This window comes from Oryctolagus cuniculus, chromosome 17, assembly GCF_051225735.1.
Source record: "Oryctolagus cuniculus isolate XC-2025 breed Fujian yellow rabbit chromosome 17, ASM5122573v1, whole genome shotgun sequence".
Lineage (NCBI taxonomy): Eukaryota > Metazoa > Chordata > Mammalia > Lagomorpha > Leporidae > Oryctolagus > Oryctolagus cuniculus.
Window position 1 is genome coordinate 1490704 of NC_142883.1, and position 23429 is coordinate 1514132.

General features: G+C 63.7%; 1 protein-coding gene, 1 long non-coding RNA gene and 1 pseudogene across 3 annotated transcripts in view; 1 reads left to right on the forward strand and 2 right to left on the reverse strand.

The window, feature by feature from the left end:
- RPTOR (regulatory associated protein of MTOR complex 1) overlaps positions 1-23429 on the reverse strand; it is a 342586-nt gene that overhangs the window by 5179 nt on the left and 313978 nt on the right. For both annotated transcript variants that reach the window (XM_070060172.2, XM_070060173.2), the window contains 9 exons: positions 18847-18950; positions 18052-18235; positions 16145-16255; positions 7707-7812; positions 7027-7141; positions 5384-5508; positions 4785-4889; positions 1397-1503; positions 146-273 (listed from right to left, as the gene is read on the reverse strand). In XM_070060172.2, coding sequence (XP_069916273.1) covers positions 146-273; positions 1397-1503; positions 4785-4889; positions 5384-5508; positions 7027-7141; positions 7707-7812; positions 16145-16255; positions 18052-18235; positions 18847-18950 — 1085 coding nt within the window. The remainder of the gene's footprint in view (positions 1-145; positions 274-1396; positions 1504-4784; positions 4890-5383; positions 5509-7026; positions 7142-7706; positions 7813-16144; positions 16256-18051; positions 18236-18846; positions 18951-23429) is intronic.
- On the reverse strand, positions 12200-12271 carry LOC138846362 (U4 spliceosomal RNA; annotated as a pseudogene).
- On the forward strand, positions 21408-23238 carry LOC149121059 (uncharacterized). The gene is made up of 3 exons (XR_016223954.1): positions 21408-21537; positions 21622-21836; positions 21947-23238. It is a non-coding gene; the product is annotated as an uncharacterized LOC149121059 (long non-coding RNA).

Consider the following 23429-nt stretch of genomic DNA (forward strand, 5'->3'; position numbering starts at 1 on the left):
TGGCCGGCTCCAGTGGGCTTCAGTGGTCCCGCTGGACCCCGGGGGAGACTTCAGTCTTGCCGCGCACTGCGCACAGCGGACTGGCCGTGAGGGGACCTCGGCCCTGGGGCAGGTGTGTGTGCGGGGCGGCCGGGCGCTGAGTTACCATTCACTGAGTGCCATCCTCCGGTCGTAGACGCGGATGGAGCCGTCGCCGAGGCCGGCCACGATGAGAGAGCGGTGGGAGTCGCAGGACAGGCTCGTCACGCAGCTGTCGGCGCCCGTGGGGATGTCCTAGGGCCAAGCACACAGCCCGTGAGAACGGAGGCTCTGCGCCCGGGTCCACGTCCCAGCTGGCCTGGACCCGGGTGCTGCAGGGAGTGGAGACAGGCAGGGCTCCCAGGGGAGGGAGCCGTGGCCTCACCATCAGTGTCTGCCCTGGTGGCCCCGAGTGCCTCATCCGGTGACAGGCACAGAACACGGGGCCCTGGCGGCCACCAGGGAGGTTCCTACCAACATTCCCTTATCCCACAGAGAGGAAGTGTGGTCCCCACTGGCACCCTGGTGAGCTGTAGCCAGCGGAGGCAGCCTGGGCCTGTGCAGGCAGAGCCAGGGCCAGGAGCAGAGGGCAGGGCGGGGAGGCTGCCACAGAGCACCTTCCCGCCAGGGCGGTTCTGCAGGTGCGGGGGCCAGCGGCCCTCCCTGCTCCTCACAGCCAGGTCCAGGAGGGGCCTCCCACCCCTCAAAGCACTGCCCGGGATGGCACACAGGGGGCCCCTGGGCTCGGCTGGGAAGCAGGCCCCTCAGCACCAGGGTGGCCGGCCGTGCCCTCGGGCCCGGTCTCACGGTCCCAGGACGGGAAAACCCTGCCAGACTTCTTCCCGACGGGTTCAGGGCAGCCGTGAGGGGAGTTAAAGCTTCCTGGTGTTGCCGCAGGACTCAGTGACGGGCTGGTGGCAGGAGGCGCGGGCCTGGGCTGCAGCCTGCAGCCTGTGCCAGGCCTCCTGCCCGCTGCGGCCCCGGGAGCAGCGCCGAGCCAGCCTCCTGCTCCTGGCCCAGGGGGCGGACAGCGCCAGGGCCCCTGCGGCTTCCCCGGGCGCCCAGGGCCCTCCGCTCCCTGCACTGAAACTGAGGCCAAAGACGCCCGGGTAGCACGCGGATAATTCACCGTCCTCACCAGGGACCTCTCACCCTCCCAGGCCGGCATTCCCTGGTGTTCACAGACAAAACACCGGGGATAATCGGGACGGCCCAGCTCCAGCGGCTGTGGTGCAGCTGCCGAGTGCCCAGGCCCAGTGCGCCCCGGGCGAGCAGCTGCAGCCCAGGCAGCCAGGCCCCGCCCCCCAGCAGCCAGCGCAGCACCCACTGTGCTCCCGGCAGCCCCGGGCTGTCTCCCACGAGGGCGGAGCCTGGTTACCTGCACCTTCATCTCGCGGTCCGTGTCCCAGATGCGGACGATCCGCACGTCCCCCGAGCTCATGAGGAGCCCGGTCTCCTGCTCCCAGTCCACCACCATCCCGGCTCCTGCGGAGACACAGGGAGGCGCGGTCTCACCCCGTGGCCGGCAGGCAGGCTTGGGGGCTCCGGGTGGCCACCCAGCCGGCAGCTCCAAGGGGCACCGGACACCACGCAGCATCTCCGCGGCTGAGCCGAATGCCTGCCCGTGTGAGCGCCGGCTGGACCATTCCCAGGCTGGAGTCAGTGCCTTCCTGGGAATCCCCTCCCATGGAGGCAACGGCGAGAGGAGCAACAGGGCCCAGCACGGGCCCGAGGGACTTCAGCAGGGACGGCCCGGCCGAGGACCGGTCCTTCTCGGCCATGTCGCGGCTCCGCAGAGGCCACGGGGCTGCGCTACCTGACGGCATGTGGGGTGCCGGGGTGGATGGACACAGTGGCACAGGGCTGCCCACCTGTCGGGGCCGGGCCGAGACGCAGGCCCTCCCTCGTGGCTCCAGTTAAGGCAGGATTTGGTTTGAAGGTTTGATGACAAAGATTCCAGCTTACAAAGAAGGAGAGAAATCCCTGCACACCCCCGACCGACAGCTGCCTGCGTTTGTCACTTGTGCTCTTTTTAAAAGAACAGTTTCGCTTTTTAAAAGTTTTTATGTAATTTATTTGAGAGAAAGGGGGAAAGGGGAGAGAGATGAGAGAGAGAGAAGGGGAGGAGAGGGGGAGGGGGGAGGGAGAGGGAAGGGGAGGGGAGGGGGAGGGAGAGGGAAGGGGAGGGGAGGGGGAGGGAGAGGGAAGGGGAGGGGAGGGGGAGGGAGAGGGAAGGGGAGGGAGGAAGGGGAGGGAGAGGGAGGAAGGGAGAGAGAGGGGGAGAGGGAGAGGGAGGAAGGGAGGGAGAGGGAGGGGAAAAGGGAGGGAGAGGGAGAAGGGGGGAGAGGGAGAGAGGGAGAGAGAGGGAGAGAGGGAGAGAGGGAGAGAGGGAGAGAGGGAGAGAGAGGGAGAGAGGGAGAGAGGGAGAGAGGGAGGGAGGGAGGGAGAGAGGGAGAGAGGGAGAGGGAGGGAGAGGGAGGGAGGGAGAGAGAGAGAGAGAGAGAGAGAGAGAGAGAGAGAGGGAGAGAGAGGTAGAGGGAGAGAGAGATCTTCTGTTTGCAGATTCATTCCCCAAATGCCCACAGCACCCAGGGCGAGGCTGAAGCCAGGGAACGGAAACCCCATCCTGCCTGCCAGGTCTCCCGTGTGGGTGGCTGGGACCCCAGGGCCTGAGCCCCCACCGCTGCCTCCCAGGGCGTCCATCAGCAGGGAACTGGAGTGGGCAAAGGAGCAGGGTGGACCAGGCACTCCAATGTGGGACAGGGACACGGGCATCCCACGCAGCGTCTCCCCGGCTGAGCCAAACGCCCGCCCGAGACCCCTGCAGACACAGCCGCTCCCTCTGCAGGCCCACCCGCCCGAGACCCCTGCAGACACAGCCGCCCCCTCTGCCCGCCCACCCGCCCGAGACCCCTGCAGACACGGCCGCCCCCTCTGCCAGCCCACCCGCCCGAGACCACCGCAGACGCAGCCACCGTCTCTGCCCGGAGGGCGTCTCCCCGGGGCCTCTGAGCTTTTTCTGGGCGCGCCCGTGACCACAGCCGGCAAACCGCTCCTTGGCTCCTCAGAAGGGGGTGTTCCAGCACCTTTGCCGTGACGGGGAGGGCAGGGCCCGCCTCTTCCTGGGTCTCAGGCCGCTTGGCTGGGGGGTGTGCCAGTTTGCTGGACTGATTCCTAGGCATCGGGCACCTTTCCCGCTGCTGTCCGCTGTCCGCCCCTAACTGTCAGGGTAAACGCCGCAGCGGCTCCCGCCAACCCCTCCGTCTTCGGAGGCTCTGGTGGCCCCAGCGGGTGGCTCGGCTCTCTCCTCTCCGCCCCTTCCTGCCCTGGGTACCACACCCTGACGCCGCAGCTTTGCTCCTGACGTAAAGACACGCAGGGCGTTCCTGGTAGGCACCTACCTCCTGCCTATCAGGCACGGTTCTCGGCAACAGAACACAGAACCGGACAGAACCGCACCCCCACCTGCGAGGCTAGGGTGGGGCCCACGACCTGGATGCCTCTGCTGGTGACTGGGGCATCCTCCCAGGTCGGGTGGACCTGTGACCAAGGGCACCTTCCAGTTCGTCACCCAAGGGTGTGGTTCTCGGCACCAGCACCCTAGAATCCCTGTGGGCGTGGCCTTGATGCAGCCCTGCCACACGCCTCTTCCTAAGGTGATGGCTTTCCCTGCGGTCCCGGGGCCAGAGGCTCTCCCGCTCCCCCACGGAGCCCTCCCCTCAGGCACACACCGGAGTCACCGAGACCTCTGCTTCCCTTGCAGCCGACTTGGGCGGCTCTGTGGAGTGAGGGGTGTAGCCGCCACCAGGGATGCCCGCGTTCCGCATCAGAGCGCTGGTTCAAGTCCTGGCTACCCTGAGCTTCCATTCCCGCCTCCGGACAATGCGCCTGCACCCACACGGAGACCTGGACGGGGCTCCCGGCTCCCTGCTCTGGCCTGGCCCCGCCCTGGCCGTTGTAGTCACTAGAGTGAACCAGCAGATGGAAGATCTGTCTCTCCCTCTGCCTCCATCCCACTCTCTCTCCGCCTTTCCTTCCTTCTTCTTCATCTTTGTTTAAAAAAAAAAACTTTGTTTATTTGACAGAGTTAGAGGGAGAGGCAGAGAGAGAGAGAGACAGAGACAGAGACAGAGAGAGAGAGAGATGAGAGAGAGGGAGAGAGAGAGGGAGGGAGGGAGGGAGGGAGAAAACAGACATATCCTCTATCCGCTGGTTCACTCCCCAAATGGCTGCAACAGCCAGGGCTGGGCCAGGCCGAAGCCAGGAGCCTGGAGCTCCGTCCAGGACTCCCACGCGGGTGCCGGGGCCCAAGGACTCCATTTTCCAGGACTTTCCCAGGCCATAGCAGGGAGCAGCTGGGACTCAAACCAGCGCCCATATGGGCGCCGGCATCACAGGTCGCAGGTTATCCCACTGGCCCACGCCAGTCCCTCTCTGCTACCAAATAAATAAAAGCAAAAGCCAAATCACGCTGCAGCCGTGCGGCTGACAGGCAGAGCCGAGAACACGGCACGTCCCTGTCACTGTGCGGCCTTGTGCCATTTTCTTTTCTTTGGGTAACAAAGATTTTCCAAACGCAGCCTCCAAAGAACGGGAAATCCGCGGGTTCAGGAACCTGAGACTGAGGGGCTGTGGTTCATCCTGGAACCCGGGACGCGGCTGCCCTTCAGCGCGGACACGGGAAAGGCCACGTGGAACCAGGGGGCAGGCAGCGACCACACGCGGGGCACATCCGTGGCTGCCCCAGAGCCCCCCCCCCAACTCACCGCGCGTGGTCGGCAGCATGTCGGACAGCCCCTGCCACGCCGTCACCATCTCTGGGTTCTTTTCCAAGTCAGCAAAATTCTTCCAGACCCTGATGGCGCCATCGTCTGCAGGGGTGGGAGGTGCTGAGGCTCCGGCCCTGCCCAGGCCCCGGGCTGCAGCGGAACCTGAGGACCTCTGTCCAGTTCTGCGCTCCCCGCCTGCACTGCCTGGACTCACCCAGCCCCAGGTGCGCCCCCCGCCTCTGGGAGCCACACGCAGCCGCTCTGCCCTCGGTACCGCGGGCCACGGTGAGGGCCGTGCCGAGGCCCGGTGGGGACAGGGACTCACTTCCCCTTCCTGTTCTTCCCTGAGGTTACTCGGGAAAACCAACCTCGCTGGATGGGAACCCTGCAGGGCCACACATCCTCTGTGGGCTCTGCACACCCACGTCGGCCTCCCGCCGAGGTCGTGTGGCCCTCAGCGTCGTCCAGGAGACAGGAGCGGGGCTGGGCCTCACCTATGGGCGGTGCCCTTCGCAAGACCACCTGCACAAAGCTGTCTGGTGGGGCCCCCACCCCAGCACCCCGCGTGCAGGCCCAGCTGTGAGGGGTCCACTCACCCGTGGCCGTGAGCAGAAGGGAGCAGTCCTGGCCGTTCAGGTACTCCATGGCCGTGACCCTGGTGTACCGAGGGTTCCCGTTGTGGAAGTAATCCAGCTTCTCCCCTTTCTCCCAGTCCCAGAAGCTTCAGGGAACAGGAGAGGAGGGAGGTGGGCATTAGGGAGTCGCAGCAACACGGAGCCAGCACATCTCACCCACCCGACGCCGACTGCTGGCAGCAAAGAGCCAGTGTCGGAAGGCGGCGGAGAAACCGGCCGCGTGCGCTCTGGCGGGCGGGGAGGTTGGTGTGGAAGCGGTGCAGAGCCTGGGACTGGGACGCGGCACCGCCCCGTGACCCAGCAGTCCCACGTCTCGGCACACGTCCACACTCGCTGCACGACGGCAGGAGCAGAGGCCAGAAGCAACGCCGGCGTCCATCAGCAGACAGAGCCCGTGGTCTCGCCGCCCGGCGCGTTACCGAGTCTTGGGAAGGGAGGGGGAACCCGACGCCTGCTCCCAGTCACAGAAGGACACGGTGTTGAGCCCACTGGCGAGAGGTGCCGAAGGAGTCGAACGTCTAGACAGGAAGTCGCGTGGGGGCTGCAGGGGCTGGGGCAGGGGACTGGGAGCTGGTGTTGACCAGGGACGAGGGTCTGGAGGTGGACGTGGTGACCGGGCAGCAAGGCTGAGTCATCACTGGCGAGCGCGGTGAACGTCAGGTTCCGTGTGTTTTACCACAGTGCACACGAGTGGAGGCGGGGCGGGCACTGCGGTGCAGCAGGCTACGCCGCTGTTTGGACGCCTGCACCCCGTGTCAGCGCCTGGCCCAAGTCCTGGCTCCGCTGCACTTCCCACTGCTTCCTGCTAACGCACCTGGGTCCCCGGCATCTGGGGAGTGAGCCTGAGGATGGAAGACCTCTCTCTCCCTCTGCCTCTCAGCTTTTCTTTTTAAAATTATTATTATTTTTAAAAATATTTATTTGTTTGTTTGAAAGACAGAGAGAGGGAGAGACACAGAGACCCATCTTCCATCTGCTGGTTCACTCCCTAAATGACCAGGATGAAACCAGGAGCTTCTTCCGGGTCTCCCCCGTGGGTGCAGTGGCCCAGGGACTTGGACCCTCCTCTGCTGCTTTCCCAGGCCATCGGCAGGGAGTGGGACAGGAAGTAGAGCAGCCGAGTTTGGAACCTGTGTCCATACAGGATGCCAGTGCCGCAGGCCACTGTGCCACAGCTCCGGCCCCCACTCTGCTTTCCAAATAAGTAAATAAATCTTTCAAAAATAAATAAATCTTACAAAAATAAAAGAACCGGGGTGAGAGCTGTCTCTGTGAGCCATGGAGGGCACCCTCCCAGCCCTGCCCGTGGGGCCGGGCTGCCTCTCTCGGCGCTCTGGTCACACCCTTGCCTCTGCACAGGGGGCAGCAGGGAGAAGCCTCGTGTCCGCCTGCTGCACAGGGGGTCGGGAGCCCCTGCCCCTGGCCCGGACCTGCGGTCGGGACTCTGGACGGCCCTTCAGCCACCGTAATGGGGGAGAGAGTGGGCAGGGAAGAGACCCTTCACCCACAAACAGCACCGGGACCTCTGGGCGAGGAGGAGGGTGATGGAGAAGGCCGCGTGGGCAGCCGCTGACCGGATGCAGGGGCCCGCGGCAGGTGCGTACCAGATGCTGTCCTTATCAGCCACGGCTATGCACGGCGTGAAGGGATGGAACTTGACCACGGAGGGCACGCCGGGGTTCCTGTTTAGAAATATCTGGTCGTCCAGCCTCGTGATGCCTGCCAAAGAAACACGGGGTGGGCCCGGACCGACATCGCCACAGCGACAACGTACTCCGCCCAGGCCTACGCTGGCACCTCGAGTCTGGGACGTGGGGAGCACAACAGAAAGGGGGCACGCAGGGGCCGGGGGCACCCCTGAGGAAGGAGGCCCGCGCGGTGCCGGCGGCCAGGGCGCCCGTCCCTCCACAGCAGCACACACCTGCCGCCCGGGCCGTTCGCCGCCCCGCCCCTCTCTGAGAGTTGGGCATAAACAGGGCGGCACACAACACGGTGACTTTGGCATCCGCTGGTGAAAGTGTGGCTGGAATGCTGCTTGGGGAGCCACCAGGGACACCCCATCAGGTGAGACGTGGGTCCCCGGGGCCTGGGGAGGGCTGTGCCCTCCTTCCAGAAAGCTCGAAAGGCCAATGCTGCCCTTCTGCGAGGGGCGAGGGCTGGGACTGGCCCAGAGGTGGGAGGCCCCCTCGCACCCCCACGGCGGCTGCCGGCCAGCCCCTGGCTGCATGAGCTCAGGGTCGCCTCACCTCCACCGGGCTCGGTTACCTGTGAGGAGGGGGCTTACCCTTCTGGACCACCTGCTGCGCCTGCTTCCTGACACGCGTGTTCCGCAGGAACCGCCACTCGCGCTCCTTGCGGGTCTGGCTCTCCAGGTCGTGTTCTTCTGGGATCTGCAATGGCGGGAGGCACTCGGTGAAGTTCAACAACCAGCACGGCGCCAGCTCCCCGACGAGGGGCTCCAGGAGACCACACAGAGTGGCCTGCAGGGCCCAGGGTGGGCCCAGACCTGCAGAGCCTGCAGAGCAGAGCCGGCACCCCCTCGCAGGTGTGGGACAGCTGAGGAGACCCCGCGGGCCAAGTGCTGCCCGCTCCTTGGTGCCGGCTGTGCGGGGCCACGGCCACAGGTTTAACGTGAGTGGCAGGGGAGGCACACAGGGCATGGGCTCCTTCAAACGCTGAACGCTGCAGGAGCTGGGGCTGCCCAAGCGGAACCAGGCCTTCTGAGCACAGGTAAGCTCACGGGGAAGCGTGAAGAGTGACGGGGACCTCCCGGCCTGGGGGCCGCCTGACAGGAGACTGGCAGCACTGGGTGCCGAGCTGGCTAGCGACAGACCGACCGAGGACTTCAGTGCGCTTCTCTGAGCAACACAGCTCCAGAGAGACCAGGCAGACGCCACGCACACTGGCCCTTCCTCGGGGCCAGGCTGCTTGCTGGTGGCCTGAGTGTGTGCAAACCAGCGTGGAGCGGGGTCTGCACCGGCAGCCGCCCACTGTGGCTACAGCGAGTGCTGCAGCACGCAGTCCACCTGGCCAACGCTGCCTCCCTGCTAGGAAACCAACAACCCTACTCCCGCTCGGCCAACAGCTGACACGGAGGCCCTTGCACTCCCAGCTCTGCAGTCAGCCAGGGAGACAACGCAGGCGCAGGTCAAAGGGGCCACGTTGGCTTGTTCTTTCTTTATAAAAGTTAGTGTGAAAGGCAGAGACAGACTCAGACACAGAGGGAGAGGTAGCGCCTGTCCTGACTCACTCCCCAGATGCCTGCGACAGCCAGGGCTGGTCTGGGCTGGTTAGGCGCTGGGAACCCCATCAGGGTCTCTCCCGTGCGGGCTGGAGTCATCATTGCTGCCTCCCAGGGTCTGCATGAGCCGGACACTGGAATTGGAAGCAGGGCTGGGACTTGAACCCAGGCCCTCTGACATGGACATGGGCATCCAGTGTCCCAACTACTACACCAAACACTCGCCCCTGTACTTATTTATTTATTTGAAAGGCAGAGAGAGAGAGAGAGAGTCTTCCATCCACAGGTTCACCCCAAATGGCCGCAACAGCTGGAGCTGGGCCAATCCAAAGCCAGGAGCCTCTTCCAGGTCTCCCACGTGGGTGAGGGGCCCAAGGACTTGGGCCATCTTCTGCTTTCCCAGGCCACAGCAGAGCTGGATTGGAAATGGAGCAGCCGGACATGAGCCAGCGCCCGTGTGGGAGCCGGCACTGCGGGCAGGGGCTTTGCCTGCTACGCCACAGCCCTGCTGTGCACCCCCCCCCCCATTTATTTTAAAAATGCTTCTTCTGATAGCAAAAACACGAAGGATCAGGAACACCGGCTGGGGCCGGCTCGTGCCCTGGGTGAGCGTGGCTGAGCCGAGGGAGGTTTCTCCGGGGGGGGGGGGGGTGCTGTCCCACGGGAGTGCTGAGGGCCGTCTTCCTGCCCCTCCCTGCACACTGCGCTGTCTCGGGTTGCAGAACAGAACCACGCGGACCCATCCTCGCCCGGCGCCGGCCGCACGGCGGGTTCTGTCAAGTCCTTTCTTTTCCGTCTTAAGATCACGGAAGTTGCACTCAACAAAACAGCAACAGCGCCACCACCAGGACAGGGCACCCAAACCCGGCCCGACGGAGCAGCAGCCGGAGGCCTCGCTCGGCACATTTGCTGCTTCAGAGAAACATCCCACGAGGCAGGAGGGATGGACTGAGCATCTCGGGGAACTGGGTTCGTTTATGACAACCCAGAGCTTATTAGAAGAGAAATGACAAACGACCAATAACGTAGAGCAATAATAAGAAAAAAAATGACACCGCTGGGCTCAGATGAGACCTGGCTTATTGAGCACAAACGGGGGCAGAGGGCTCGGGCCCTCTTCCCAGGGCCCCTGGGAGGCACCCCCAGGTCCTGACGGCTCGGTGCTGCGGCAGAGAACCTGCCCGCGCCGGAGAGGACGAGGAAGCGCAGGGCCAGGAGTCTCAGCCTGCACCGCTCTGCCACCCAGCGCACCCTGGGGACGGCCCCTGCCTAGGACGCTGCCGCGCAGGCGAGGGGCTGCCACGGCCCTCCCCTTGAGATCCAGGACGAGCGCCCCCTTGTGGCCCTTCAGAACCACCCATGTGTCCGCCCCAGGGACGCCAGCGGGGACCTCGGTGGGCACAGAGGTGGGGCGGGGGGAGCAGCAGGAGGGGGTGAGAGGCTCCCGGAGAAGGCAGCAGGGACCGGCTGTCAGCCGGAGGAGATCCTCAGCCCTGCGGTGTTTCTTAATCTCCCTCACCTGCCCCGCCCCCGCATCGGCCCCCGCTGAGCAGAAGCATCTGGGTAAACAGGAGTGCTTCCCTTTGGCCGTGGGTGTGGGTGACCGCGACCGTGATTAGGGTCCTGACACCTGCCGATTTCTCACACCTCTTGGCTTCTCTCAGACAGAAACCAATTACGGAGCCGGAGCCTCCCGCGGAGAGGTGGCGCACAGCCCGACTCCCCGTCGCAAAGCAGATGTGGGGCTCGGGGACGCTGGGGAGGAGGGCAGGGGCGCGGGGCGTTCTCCCGGGGAGGCCGGGTCTGCTCTTTCAATCTCTCCAAACTGAAGAAAGTTCAAGGTGTTTGGGAGAAAATCCACAGCAGGAACACGGCTGCCACGGTGGGGCGGCCCTGGGCGAAGGCCACGGCCCGGCGCCCCCGAGACGCCAGCGCCCTGGTTCTCCCCGGAGCAGGAGCTCGCTGACCGTGAGGACAGACCTGTCTGTCAGTCCTGCTGCACCCCAGCTGGCCAGCGCGGACGTGGCTCTGCCGCAGCCCCCCGCTGGCGCCCTCGCGGTGACGCTGACTGCTGACTGCGGTGGGCAGAGGCTCTGAGGTGCAGGTGCACCTGTCGACACCCTGCTGAAGTCCGACTTCACGAGTGGGCGGAGCTCCCTTCACTGCGCTGCTGATCAACCTAACCCAACACCTTCAGTCGCGAGAAGCCCATCTATGCAGTCAGCCCTGTCCCAACCCCCTCACGCGGCCCTCGCTGGCCAGCCCTCCCTTCAGCCCCATCCTGCCAACCAGTGCTGTTTCCTTGCTTAACTTATTTATTTGAAAGGCGGAGGAGGGGAGGAAGGGAGAGACATTTTCAATTCACGGGTTCACTCCCCAGACGCCCAAAACTGCAGGCCCGAGCCAGGCTGGAGCCAGGAGCTTCGTCTGGGTCTCCCACGCAGACGGCAGGGGTCCCAGCACGTGGGCCATCATCTGCACCCTCAGGCCATTAGCAAGAAACTGGAGGAGCTGGGACTCAAACCGGTGCTGATTCAGATGCCAGTGCGGCCAGTGGCACCAGGCCGGCCCACATGGGTCTGCTTCCTGTCCCCACAGCCTGCGGCCCCGCAGCGCTGAGCTCACGGCGTCTGCACCGCACCCAGGGCTCTGGCCAGCCTCTTCCACTTGGCACAAGACAGTGATTCATCCGTGCTGTGTAGGGGTTAATTTCTTTTCCTGCCTAGTATTTTTTTTTTTAACATTTGATTTATTTAAAAGTCAGAGTTACAGAGGGAGAGAGAGAAAGAAATTTTCCCATCTGCTGGTTCACTCCCCACAGCCAGGGACTGGCCAGGCCAAAGCCAGGAGCCAGGAGCTTCCTCTGGGTACCCCATGTGGGGCCGTCTTCCGCAGCTTTCCCAGGTGCATTAGCAGGGAGCTGGATCAGAAGAGGAGCAGCCGGGACTTGAACTGGTGTCCACCAGGCATGCCGGTGTCACAGGTGGCGGCTTTACCAGCTCACAACGCCGGCCCCAGTATTTACCCTTAAATGGCCGTATCACAGTTGACCTGTTCAGCCGGTGAAGGGTGCCTGCCTCCCCACTCCCTGGTAAACCAGTCTCTAGACAAAACCCAGCCTTGGGACTGGCCAAGAGAAGGTTGTGTTCCTTGTGCGATGCGGGCAGCAGCCGCCATCCTCCTGCAGCAGAGGGGCACGCAAGCCAACATGGAGCAGGGCAGGCTGCGTCCCTGACCTGGGGAGAGCGTGCCCAGGGCGAGGCAGGCGGCCTGTCACTGCCGTCAGCGCTGGAGCCCCCGGGTGTCACCTCCTCACCTGCCGACGTCCTCAGTCTTACGCACCTTCGAGGTAGCGTAGGGCTAGGGGTTCCTGCTGTCTTTGGGATTTGTTTTTGCCTTACAGATATTTTTTGTTTGCCTATGAAACAGGCTAATATAAAAGTTCCTGGGACCAGCACTGTGGCGTAGTGGGCTAAGCTTCCGCCTGTGGCACTGGCATCCCATGTGGGCGCCGGTTTGTATCCTGGCTGCTCCTCTTTTTTTTTTTTTAGCAATAATCACGCCTTGGATAAACCTCATTGGCTATGATACTGCCACTGTGCAAAGCTTGCTCCTCTTCCGATCCAGCTATGGCCTGGGAGAGCAGCAGAAGATGCCCAAGTCCCATGCGCCCACATGGGAGACCTGGAAGAAGCTCCTGGCTCCTGGCTTTAGATCAGCTCAGCTCTGGCCGTTGCAGCCACTGGGGGAGTGAACCAGCAGACAGAAGACCTCTCTCTGTGACTCGCCCTCTGTGGTGGAATGAGAAGGTGAGAAGGTCATGCCAAGATGGCCGCTGACAACAGAAACTGCCTGGCAACAGGCCGTGATTGGATGGCTTCAGAAACCACATGACAACAGAGCCTGACTGACAGCAGGCTGTAATTGGATGGCTTTGGAAACTGCCTGGCAACAGGCTGTGATTGGTTAGGGCATAGACCGCCCCTTGACAGGACTGGCTGCCTTAGCTATATAAGCTGCTGCACCGACTGAAATAAACGAGTCTGCGGGCTGCTCGCCTCTGGCCCACATTCACCCAAATCCCGGGGTCTGTGTGGTGACTCCACGCCTCTTGCCCCCACCACGCTCCTCCTCTCAGGAACGAATCCTCTCAGAAGAAATCAACCTCAACATCCCTCTGTCTGTACTCTGCCTTGCAAGTAAATAAATAAAAATCTTAAAAAAAATTTTAAAAAGGCAAAATATGCCCCGCTTCCTCTTCTAAAGTTGGGAGGGTCTCCAATGAATGTGAAAGGAAACTCACTTCCAGTGCCCCTCTGCCCTAGACCAGCTGGGGCCGCCAGCCAAGGTCAGCAGTGCACTGCCCGCTGAGGGCGAGCCACAACCCCACGTGACTGTTTCCACACACGGGGCGGGGCCAGAGGACAGCAATGGCTTCTGCTCAGGCCCCAGCTACTTCCTGGCTGCCTCTCACATCAGGCCCCACGCAGGTGCAGGGCTCCTCCTCAGGGCTCCCCCTGCTGGGGGATCTCCCAGATGCACCGGGTGCGAGCAGAGCACGCAGCCTGGAGCCGGCCAAGAGCGGAGCTGGCCCTGGGTCTAAGGCGCTCTCCTAAGGCAGGGGGCACTGCGCGAGGCGCCCCCAGGCCTGCAGCCCTGGTCTGAGCACCATGGGCCCCCGCAGTCGGCATATGCACGCCCAGGGAAGCTCACCGTGATGCCAAGGGAAGAAATGCAAACACTTTGGGAAAAGGCCAAACTCGTCTTCAAGGACGTAGCGCTGGCCTGCACGCCTGTGCTCCTTGTCACACACAGGACTCAGCAAGCGCCTCCCAGAAGGACAAGCTGCTTACTATCACCTGGGAGACCACGTTTGTTCATCGGGCGCGGGGAACACGCCGCCAGGCTCCTTAATGCTGCGCCTCACTTCCCTCAGCACCAGACTCTACCAAGGAAACCGACTTCTGCCGACGTTCAGCTCAATCCCTCTCAGCGGACACAGACCAGGCCGCTCACTGCCCACAGGCCAGCGCCTCTCTCTCGTTCCCGCTCACTTCCATCTGGGTAGCTCCGGCTCAGCGCGGACATATTCCTGTCTTGACCAGCCGGGCACTTTCTGCAGGTGGACAACACAGCCGGCACCACCGTGGGTAAGCCTGGCCCCACTGCTCTGGACAGGCACTGTGCACCAGTGTGGAACCCATAGCCCCGACTGCCAGGTCACTCACGCTCAGAACAGGAGCCGAGGGACACAGGAAGCAGCCAGCCCGTGCCCCGTCACCCGGCCACTTGTGAACCCACGTTTGCTCCCGGCCATGTTCCTGAGCGCAGTGTGTCCACGCTGGCATCACCAGGATCATGGTTGTTTTTTGGTCCTATGTTTTCCTTTGTAAAAAATTTATCTTGTGCATTTCCATGCGACACTGGTAAATTAAAAAAAAAAATTTATTCATTTATTTCAAAGTCCGAGTTAGAGAGGGAGAGACAGAGAGAAATCTTCCATTCCCTGGTTCCCTCCCTGAACGGCCACAGCAATGTTCAGTGCTGGGCCAGGCTGGAGCCAGGAGCTTCATCAGGGTCTCCCACGTGGGTGCCAGGGCCCAAGCACTCGGGCCATCGTCCACTGCTTCCCCCAGGCCTTTAGCAGGGAGCTGGATCACAGTCGGGCAGCCGGGACATGAACCGGCCCACGTGGGATGCCGGCACTGCAGGTGGTAGCTTTACCCAGTGCACCACACGCTGGGCCTACTGGTTCACTTTAAAGTTTAATAGCCCAAGGCCGGCGCCGAGGCTCACTAGGCTAATTCTCCGCCTTGCGGCGCCGGCACACCGGGTCGGGGCGCCGGATTCTGTCCCGGTTGCCCCTCTTCCAGGCCAGCTCTCTGCTGTGGCCCGGGAGTGCAGTGGAGGATGGCCCAAGTGCTTGGGCCCTGCACCCCATGGGAGACCAGGAGGAAGCACCTGGCTCCTGGCTCCTGCCATCGGATCAGCGTGGTACGCCGGCCGCAGCGCGCTGGCTGCGGCGGCCATTGGAGGGTGAACCAATGGCAAAGGAAGACCTTTCTCTCTGTCTCTCTCTCTGTCCACTCTGCCTGTCAAAAAAAAAAAAAAAAAAAAAAAAATTAAAGTTTAACAGCCCAGTGACATCTCAGCAAATAACGTGGATCTGAGCATCCAACCTCTGCTGGCATGGAAGACGACTCAGTGTCCTGCTTCCAACAACAGAGGTTATTCGTACCTCTCTTTCCTTAAGGTGACACCCCACCGGAGTGATTCCTGGATTGAAGGCTTTGATTCGTACTCATGGAGCTTTTTCTTGAAAAGGCTGGGCTGGTTCACGCTCTTGAGTTCATTGAAAAAGTGGAAGAGAGGGGCCGGCCTGTGGCACAGCAGGTTAAGCCGCCACCTACGATGCTGGCATCCCACATGAACTTGGTGGAGTCCCAGCTGCTCCACTTCCGACCCTACTCCCTGCCGATGGCCTGGGAAAGCAGTTCCCCAGGCCCTTGGGCCCCTGCACCCACGTGGGAGACCCAGAAGAAGCTCCTGGCTCCTGGCTTTGGCCTGGCCTGCCCCTGGCCGCTGCACACATTTGGGGAGTGAGCCAGTGGAAGGAAGAGCTCTCTGTGACTCTCCCTCTCTCTGCAACTCTACTTCTCAGATAAATAAATCAAAAAAAAAAAAAAAAAAAAAAGAGCCGTGCACAAGCGCCCTGCCCTCCCTCCCAGCACAGGGCTGGGCAGCCAGGCTCGTTCCAAGGGCTGTTCTGTGGTCCCACGGGTGGGAATCGGCACTCGCGGTGAGGAAGGAGAGCGGAGCAGGCTCTGCGCGGGCACGACACGAGGCGCAGCCCACGCACAGCTGAGAACCTGCACCTCAGAGTCTGCGAGGGGGTTCCCGGGGAATCTAACACAGCCCGGCTCCTGGCCTGCCCGCGGGAGCCGGCACTCCGGACACGCGGCTCGCGGCAGGGCGCCCCCAGCACGGCTGGGCAGAGTTAAGGCCGACACAGCTGTGCCGAGGTTGGGCTCAGCCGCAGCAGCCCCCAGCACCGAGTCGCCCAGGTGAGGCCGGGCCTGCTGAGGGCCACAGTGAGCAGCAGCCGTGACCGAGGGACACGCGTCCGTGGGCCGGCCCTGGACGCCAGCTTGTCTCTTTGCGAGGCAGGAAGGTGAGTGAAGCTGTTTCTTTAGTGGTCAACCTGCTGCCGTCACCTCCCAACGGCTGGTGACACAGCGGGACAGGCGCCGCGGAGGGCGGCACTGAGGCCGAGGGAGCCCCGCCCACCCGCCTGCGGCTCGTCAGTATGGTCTGTGTGGGCCCCACGGGGCTCACAGGAGCCCAGGGAACCGGCAGCACAGCGCAGGACCAGGCGGCAGGGCGGGCTCAGCACCAAGGCCAGAGCTGGGCTACTGCAGACAGGGGGCCGGGAGCGAGGCCCTGGGCCGCCGGCACCTGTGCCCCGCCAGGGCCACCCTCACCTTCATGACGGGCTGGGCAAAGTAGCGGGCGCTCCAGTCACAGAACCCCGTCTGCATCGTGGCCGAGATGAAGCTCTTGTGTCCGGCAGCATCGTCCCCGTCATCCGTGGTCTTGGGCGTCGGGGAGGGGGTTGGGGAGAGAAACAGGAGCCACGTGAGTCCCCGCACTGCCTGGTGCTGCCGAGGGTTCACAGAGCTCCGTTCCGGGCAGAGTCGCGCTGTCAGCACAGTCGTTCCTGGCCCGTCACCGCCGGTCCTGCTGACCGAGGCTCGGCACCCACCCGCCCCCCAGGGCCGGAGGCGCGGCTCGGCTGCGGAGTGGTGTCGCACAGACAGGGCTGTGCAGGTCCCGAGTGTGGACAGACGCCAAGCCTCTGCTACCCGGCACGGAACAGGCCGTTCCTTCGGCAGCCCCACCGCCCCCGTGGCGAGCAGTGGCCCCGGAAGGAGAGCACAGCCAGCGCAGGTCCATGTCCGACCACGCACTGTCACGGTGGCCACCTTGCCCGGCAGGTCGGCTTTGGAGCAAGAACCACCAGCCGGCGTTCGGCAGGGCTGACGCGGCTGGAGCCCACTGTGGCCTTGGGCCCAGCCGTGGGCAATGCGGGCTCTGCCCTGCTCAGCACCCAGCCGGGAGGCCGACCTGCACTTGGAGCTCCGGGGGCTCCTGGCTCACTGTGTGGCTCTGGCGGTGAGGGACGGCCCAGAGCCGACTGGTTGTCATGGAAACCTGCGGCTCCCTCTCCCCAGTACTGCAAGGTGGCTGGTCGCTGCTTCCCGTCTCAAAGACTGGACCAGAGTGAGACACAGTCCCCCACCACTGGGATGCCACTGCCCTGGTGCCCTGCCCAGCTCGGGCCCTGGCACGTCCTGAACAGCCTTCTCCACACCTGGTCCGTGACAGAAGGCGGCAGAGCCAGGACAAGCCGGCAGAATGAGCCAGGCCTTCTCACGGCACAGCCCGCACAACCCTGGCACAGGAAGGCACAGACACCCTCCTGAAACCCTGGGAACCACAGGCAGAGCAGTCGAGTGCCTATGTGAAGACACCTGCTGGGAGGGGCCCTCTCAGGCAGAGCAGTCGAGTGCCTATGTGAAGACACCTGCTGGGAGGGGCCCTCTCAGGCAGAGCAGTCGAGTGCCTATGTGAAGACACCTGCTGGGAGGGGCCCTCTCAGGCAGAGCAGTCGAGTGCCTATGTGAAGACACCTGCTGGGAGGGGCCCTCTCAGGCAGAGCAGTCGAGTGCCTATGTGAAGACACCTGCTGGGAGGGGCCCTCTCAGGCAGAGCAGTCGAGTGCCTATGTGAAGACACCTGCTGGGAGGGGCCCTCTCAGGCAGAGCAGTCGAGTGCCTATGTGAAGACACCTGCTGGGAGGGGCCCTCTCAGGCAGAGCAGTCGAGTGCCTATGTGAAGACACCTGCTGGGAGGGGCCCTCTCAGGCAGAGCAGTCGAGTGCCTATGTGAAGACACCTGCTGGGAGGGGCCCTCTCAGGCAGAGCAGTCGAGTGCCTATGTGAAGACACCTGCTGGGAGGGGCCCTCTCAGGCAGAGCAGTCGAGTGCCTATGTGAAGACACCTGCTGGGAGGGGCCCTCTCAGGCAGAGCAGTCGAGTGCCTATGCGAAAGCACACACCTGCTCGGTGCAAGCTTGTGCTGCAGCTCCACACTGGGGAGCCAGGACGGTGCACACCGGCTCTGTGCTCTGGTTCTTCCAGAGTGCCAGGAACGAGAGGCAGCGGGGATGAGGCCCCTGCAATACCCAGCACAGGGCTGGGTGGCCAGGAGCGCCGCCAGGGCTCCAAGGGCGGCGGCCGCAGTCTCACTCAGAGGCAAAGCCACCGCGTGCCCCTGAGGAGCCTCCACGCGCAGACCGCGAGACCGCGAGACCGCGAACGGCGTCTACCTGGTCTGGGCCCTTGTCGAACAGCTTCCGCGTCCGGGGAAACTGGTGCGAGTGGGGGGTGTACTGCGCCCCCACGGGGCCCGTGGCGCCCGGCCGGCCCGAGGGCAGGTCGCGGCTGACCGGCTGCTTGGCCACGTCGTTGGTCAGGCTGGAGCTGCTGGTGCTGGCCGTTGGCGGCGAGCCTCTGCCATTGGGAGGACAAACAGCGCTTGCTTTCTTCTTGGAGAGCAGACGCCGAGCTGCACCCACCTCCCACGTGCTGCTGACGGACACAGGAGCCGGCTGCCCGGCTTCCATGCCGCAGCCGTCCACGCTGACCACTGGCCACGCGAGAGCCCTAAGAACCGACTCTCGCGGAGCGTGAGGGCCCAGCCGCCCAGGCCTGCGCGGTGCAGGCTCCCCTGGGACCAAGGACGCGCGCACTGCTCCCGGGGCACACGCTAGGAGGAGTCGCCTGGTGGTGTCCCACTGGGAGAACCCACGGCCTCTCAGGGAACTCTGACCGGTGCCGGGCGTCCACCGAGCGCAGCCTGTGCCGGCACACAGTGCAGAGGCAGGGTCTTCCGTGTGGGGAAGGCGGCCAGGAGGGGGCGCTCAGAGACACGGGCTGCGTGCACGTGGGTACCCGTGGCAGGGAGAGCCACGGGGAGGGGCCCCCATGTGCTGGAGAGGAAGGGAAGACGAGAAAAAGTGGGAAGACAGGGAGGGCGCGAGCTAGGGACCAACGGGGGAGGCCCGGGGGTCCTTGGCCACCTGACCGCCCCGGAGCAGCTGCGACCAACGCCCGTCACTTACCCCACCTGGTGGATGTGCATGCCCTTGTTGGTGGGGCTGGCGGGGGCCGACTGGGTGAGCGAAGACGTGTCCAGGATGCGCTGGGGCCGGGCGTTGACTGTGGCCTGCAGGAGCGAGAGGACAGGGAGTGGACGTCACGCGAGAGGGGCAAGGGTGGTTGCTTTTGAAGAAGGAGAGGCCGTTCTGCCAGGGAAACTCAGACCAGTGGCCGGTCCCCCCAGACGTCACTCTGAAGACCAAATGTATCTTTTTTTTTTTTGGACAGGCAGAGTGGACAGTGAGAGAGAGAGAGAGACAGAGAGGAAGGTCTTCCTTTGCTGTTGGTTCACCCTCCAATGGCCGCCGCAGCCAGCGCACTATGGCAGGTGCGCTGCGCTGATCCGATGGCAGGAGCCAGGTGCTTCTCCTGGTCTCCCGTGGGGTGCAGGGCCCAAGCACTTGGGCCATCCTCCACTGCACTCCCTGGCCACAGCAGAGAGCTGGCCTGGAAGAGGGGCAACTGGGACAGAATCCGGCACCCCGACCGGGACTAGAACCCGGTGTGCCGGCGCCGCAAGGTGGAGGATTAGCCTAGTGAGCCGCGGCGCCGGCCCAAATGTATCTTCTTATTTTAAAACATTTTTCATCTTATTTGATGGGCAGAGACACACAGAGACTCCACCAGCTGGCTCACTCCCGTCACCCAAAACACACGGGGCTGGGCCAGGCTGGCACCAGAGTGGGAACTCCATTGGGTCTCCCACGTGGGGGGCGGGGGACGGAGGACTTGAGCCTCGGCCGGCTGCCTCTCAGGTGCATCGCCAGGAAGCAGAGTCGGGACACGAATGGACGCTCCCACATGTGATGTGGGTGCTGCGAGCAGTGGCGTCACCACACGCCACACGCCTGCCCCCAGAGTCGCCCGGGTCCTGGGAGGCCCCTAGGGTGGTGACGCTGCCGGGAAGTCTGAAGTGGCCTCCAAGCGGTGCTGGGGGGGCCGGCGTGCAGGGCACTCCCTCAGGAAGGTGGTGGCCTCCATCTCCTTCCGCCAGGACAAAGCCACTGTGTCCCCCAGGTGGCCCTAGCGTGGAGTCAGCAGCAGCAGCCCCAGGGCTCGGACTGTGTGACGCTTTCACGCCCTCGCACCCTCGAGGGGCCTGGGGGGTGCACTCGGCCCTCCCCCGGCAGCAGGCGCCCCTGGCCATGCTGGTCATGGAGCTGGCCTCTCCGGCCCCCAAGGCCGAGGCCAGCGGGCAGCGCAGCGCCGGCCCTGCAGAGTGGACGTGACACGCTCACTGCTAGGCTAGAATTCGGAAACCCAGTCCAGGGGAGGCTGCGCAGGGGGCCGGGGGGCACGGCGCCCCCAGCCCGCTTTAATTTCTCCTGCGTCAAGGGCGGGCTCAAGACAGCCCCCTCTGCCCGGGGGTGGAGACAGGACAGGCGCTCTGGGCTCACGCCTGCCGGGGGCCATCTGCATTTCCTGTGGTTTCAGCAGGACTCGGACAGCAGCTAACGGAGAGGAAACGGGAAGCAGACAGGAGAGTGACCACTCCCGCGCTGGGAGCGCCCACCTCTGCCAGGCTGGTTCTGGGTGTTCCACTCTGAGCGCTGGCACTGCCGCCGGCCCCAACAGCTCTGCAAGCGTGGAAAGGGCCGGAGGCCGCCTGCCCTGCGTGGGAGGGCGGGGCCAGACGCCCCTGAAGCAGCCACAGGCCCCTGAGCCGGAGCGTCCCGAGGGCCGGCGGGTGCAGGCTGCACTTTCCGGAAGCCAGGCGACGCCGTGAGCAGGACACAGAGCTCCTGCCCCTGCGACCTGCTGGCCCCTGCGAGTGAATCATTCGCTCAGCAGGGAGGGGCGTCCAACCCACAGCTCAGCCAGCAGGAAATCAAAGGAAACACGCCCCCTGCAGGCAACGCCCACGGTCTGCTCTCCGGGTCCCCCTTCCTATTGCAAGAAAGGGGGCTTATCCGGTCTTCAAACACCATTTCTAGTTTTCTCCAGTTTTAATTAGAAAGAGAACACACATTCTTTGTGGACTTGGTGTTTAAATCATTCTGCAAACTCCACACACACAGTCCACAAAGGCTGAGAGCTGTATGAGCCTTTAAACAAAGTCTAATAAAAGGGGCCGGCACTGTGGTGCGGTGGCTAAGCCTCCACCTCTGGCACCCACAGCCCATATGGACGCTGGTTCGAGTCCTGGCTGCTCCACTTCCAATCCAGCTCTCTGTTAAAGGCCTGGGAAGGCAGTAGAAGATGGCCCAAGTCCTTGGGCCCCTGCACCCACATGGGAGGCCTGGAAGAAGCTCCTGGCTCCTGGTTTTGGCCTGGCCCAGCTCCGGCCATTGCGGCCATTTCGGGAGTGAATTAGTAGATGGGAGATCTGTCTCATGCTCTTTCTCTATAACTCTGCATTTTAAATAAATAAATCTTTTAAAGAAAAGTCTCAAGAGAAGAGAAACTCCAACTTCAGAAGCCAGAGGCTAGCAGGCGCCTCCCTGACAGTGTGGGAGGTGACGGGGAGACAGGAAACCCCTGGGCTGACAGAGACGTCAGCCACCGCCACAGCTGCCAAGTGCGCAGAGCCGGGCCCGGTGGTGACGCAGGAGCCCCGAGGTGTCCCGGGGCTGTCAGCCACGGCTCTGCTCCGTGGGCCGGGGCCACACAGCCTGCCAGGCACGGCCCTGGTTCTGGATCTCTGGAGCTCCTGGGTGAGGGGCTGTGCACAGGCGCGAGGGGGTTGGGTGGGTGGGGGGGTGGTCCCATGAGGCCGCTCAGTGACCCCAGGGTTCCAGGTGGGTTCCTGTCACTAAGCCCAGCTTCGGTCAGCGTGGAGAACGTGCAGGCGCAGCAGAGGAAGGAGCAGCGGCCCCCAGGAGGGCCAGGCCCACCTGCCACTCGAGACAAAGGTGCGAGGACACAGGACCCTCCAGGGGGAGTCCCTCCTCAGGTCCCTGTCACTGCCAGACAGACGGCGCCTACCAGGAAACCCACTGCGTGATGACATCAGGTCCGGGACACAAACCGGGGGCTGAGCCTGGTCTGCAAGACAGCAGACCCCTGTGAGCCCCACCTGCAGCCCCTCCTGCGAGGTCTAGAGGACCCTCCCTCCCTCCCCAGGCTGGGCCCAGCTCCCCAGGCGGCCAACTGGTGTCACTACATGTGGAATCCCGGGCCCGCGGAGGCGGGTGGAGGCCCCGGGCCCGTCCGGATCTCAGCAGCGAGCGCTCTGCTGGGACCCTGCGCAGGTCACGGGGGGCAGCAGGACCCTCGCTGCTGGTGTGTGTCGACTAGAGGTGAGTGAGGACACGGGCAGGCCTGAAGCTCGGCGGCTTGGCTGTGGGTTTCCTGGCTGGATGACTGCCGCTCGTCCGTGGGAGGGACCGGGTGGTTCGGAAATACTCCTGTGAGTTCTATATCAAGGATCTGACTCGTGGGTGAGAAGCTCTCAAGACGGGGTTCCCAGAGGGTGGCCCAGAGCCGGTTCTGGGCTGACATGACGTGGGCCAGGTCACCTGATCGCCGAGAAGCAGGTGCCTGCGTCTCTCCTCATCGCCTCCCTGCACAGTGCACGCCCTGGGCGGGCCACGTGGGCTTGTCTTTGGATGCAGACTCCGGCATCACTCAGGGACCACGGCGGCGGTGCTCTGAGGTCAGCCGCCCGCAGCCCTGGAGCCTGGCCTCGCCTGCCCGCTGGCCCAGCTCCTGGAGCTGCCGCGAGCCTGGCCCCGTTTCCAGAGGACGAGGATGGTGACGACACGCTAACACTGATGCTCACGACAGCAGCCCTGCCCTCAGTCCTTACAGGACACTCGCAGGGAGGAGACGAGACGCAGCCGCCAGGGCGAGTGCGCGACTAGGACTCTCCTCCACACTTGTGCCGGCCTGCGGGGAACCATGGCCATCTGCTCCTCGTGGCCACAGGCCCTGCCCAGGAGGCCCCTGGGCAGCACCTCCGCTCCAGATACAAAGCAGAGACTCCCAGTGCCCGAGCCAGCTGGCGCCCCAGGGCGGCCCCTGGGCAGCACCGGGGGGGTCCACGGTCCAGTGCCGGGACGTGTCTCATTCCGTGTGCTGCACTGGTCCGAGCTAGCCCTCAGCCTGTGTCCGTGTGTCCGTGTGAGCTGTAGGCTCGACAGGGGCCCAGGACCGGAGGGCGACGGCTGACGGGGGCTCCGGCCAGGCCTTGGTAACTCAGGTCCCAGTGGACGGGGGTGGAAGGACTCAGGGCCAGACCCTGTGGACCCTAGGAGCTAAGCATGACCTATGCGGTGTCCTGGGGAGGTGGGGGGGGCCAGGACACCAGGTGACCCCTAAGAGGAGGTACCTTCCCCTGGATTCTTCCTGCAACTTTGTGTGAACTCAAAACTTCATGATAAAATTACAAAAGGACTTTAAAATACTGTAACAAACACATTCTAATTCCACTCTTAAAATATTAACTGTCAACTTCCACGAACAGCTAAACCACCAGGAAGTTAGCAAGCAGCCAGCCTGAGCCCCGACAGTGGTGCCGTGAGCCCAGGGGCCAGGGACGGGAGCAAATGCCTGTCCCGGCTCACGGTGGCTGAGAGCTCTCGGCAAGCAGAGGGGACCGGGGAGA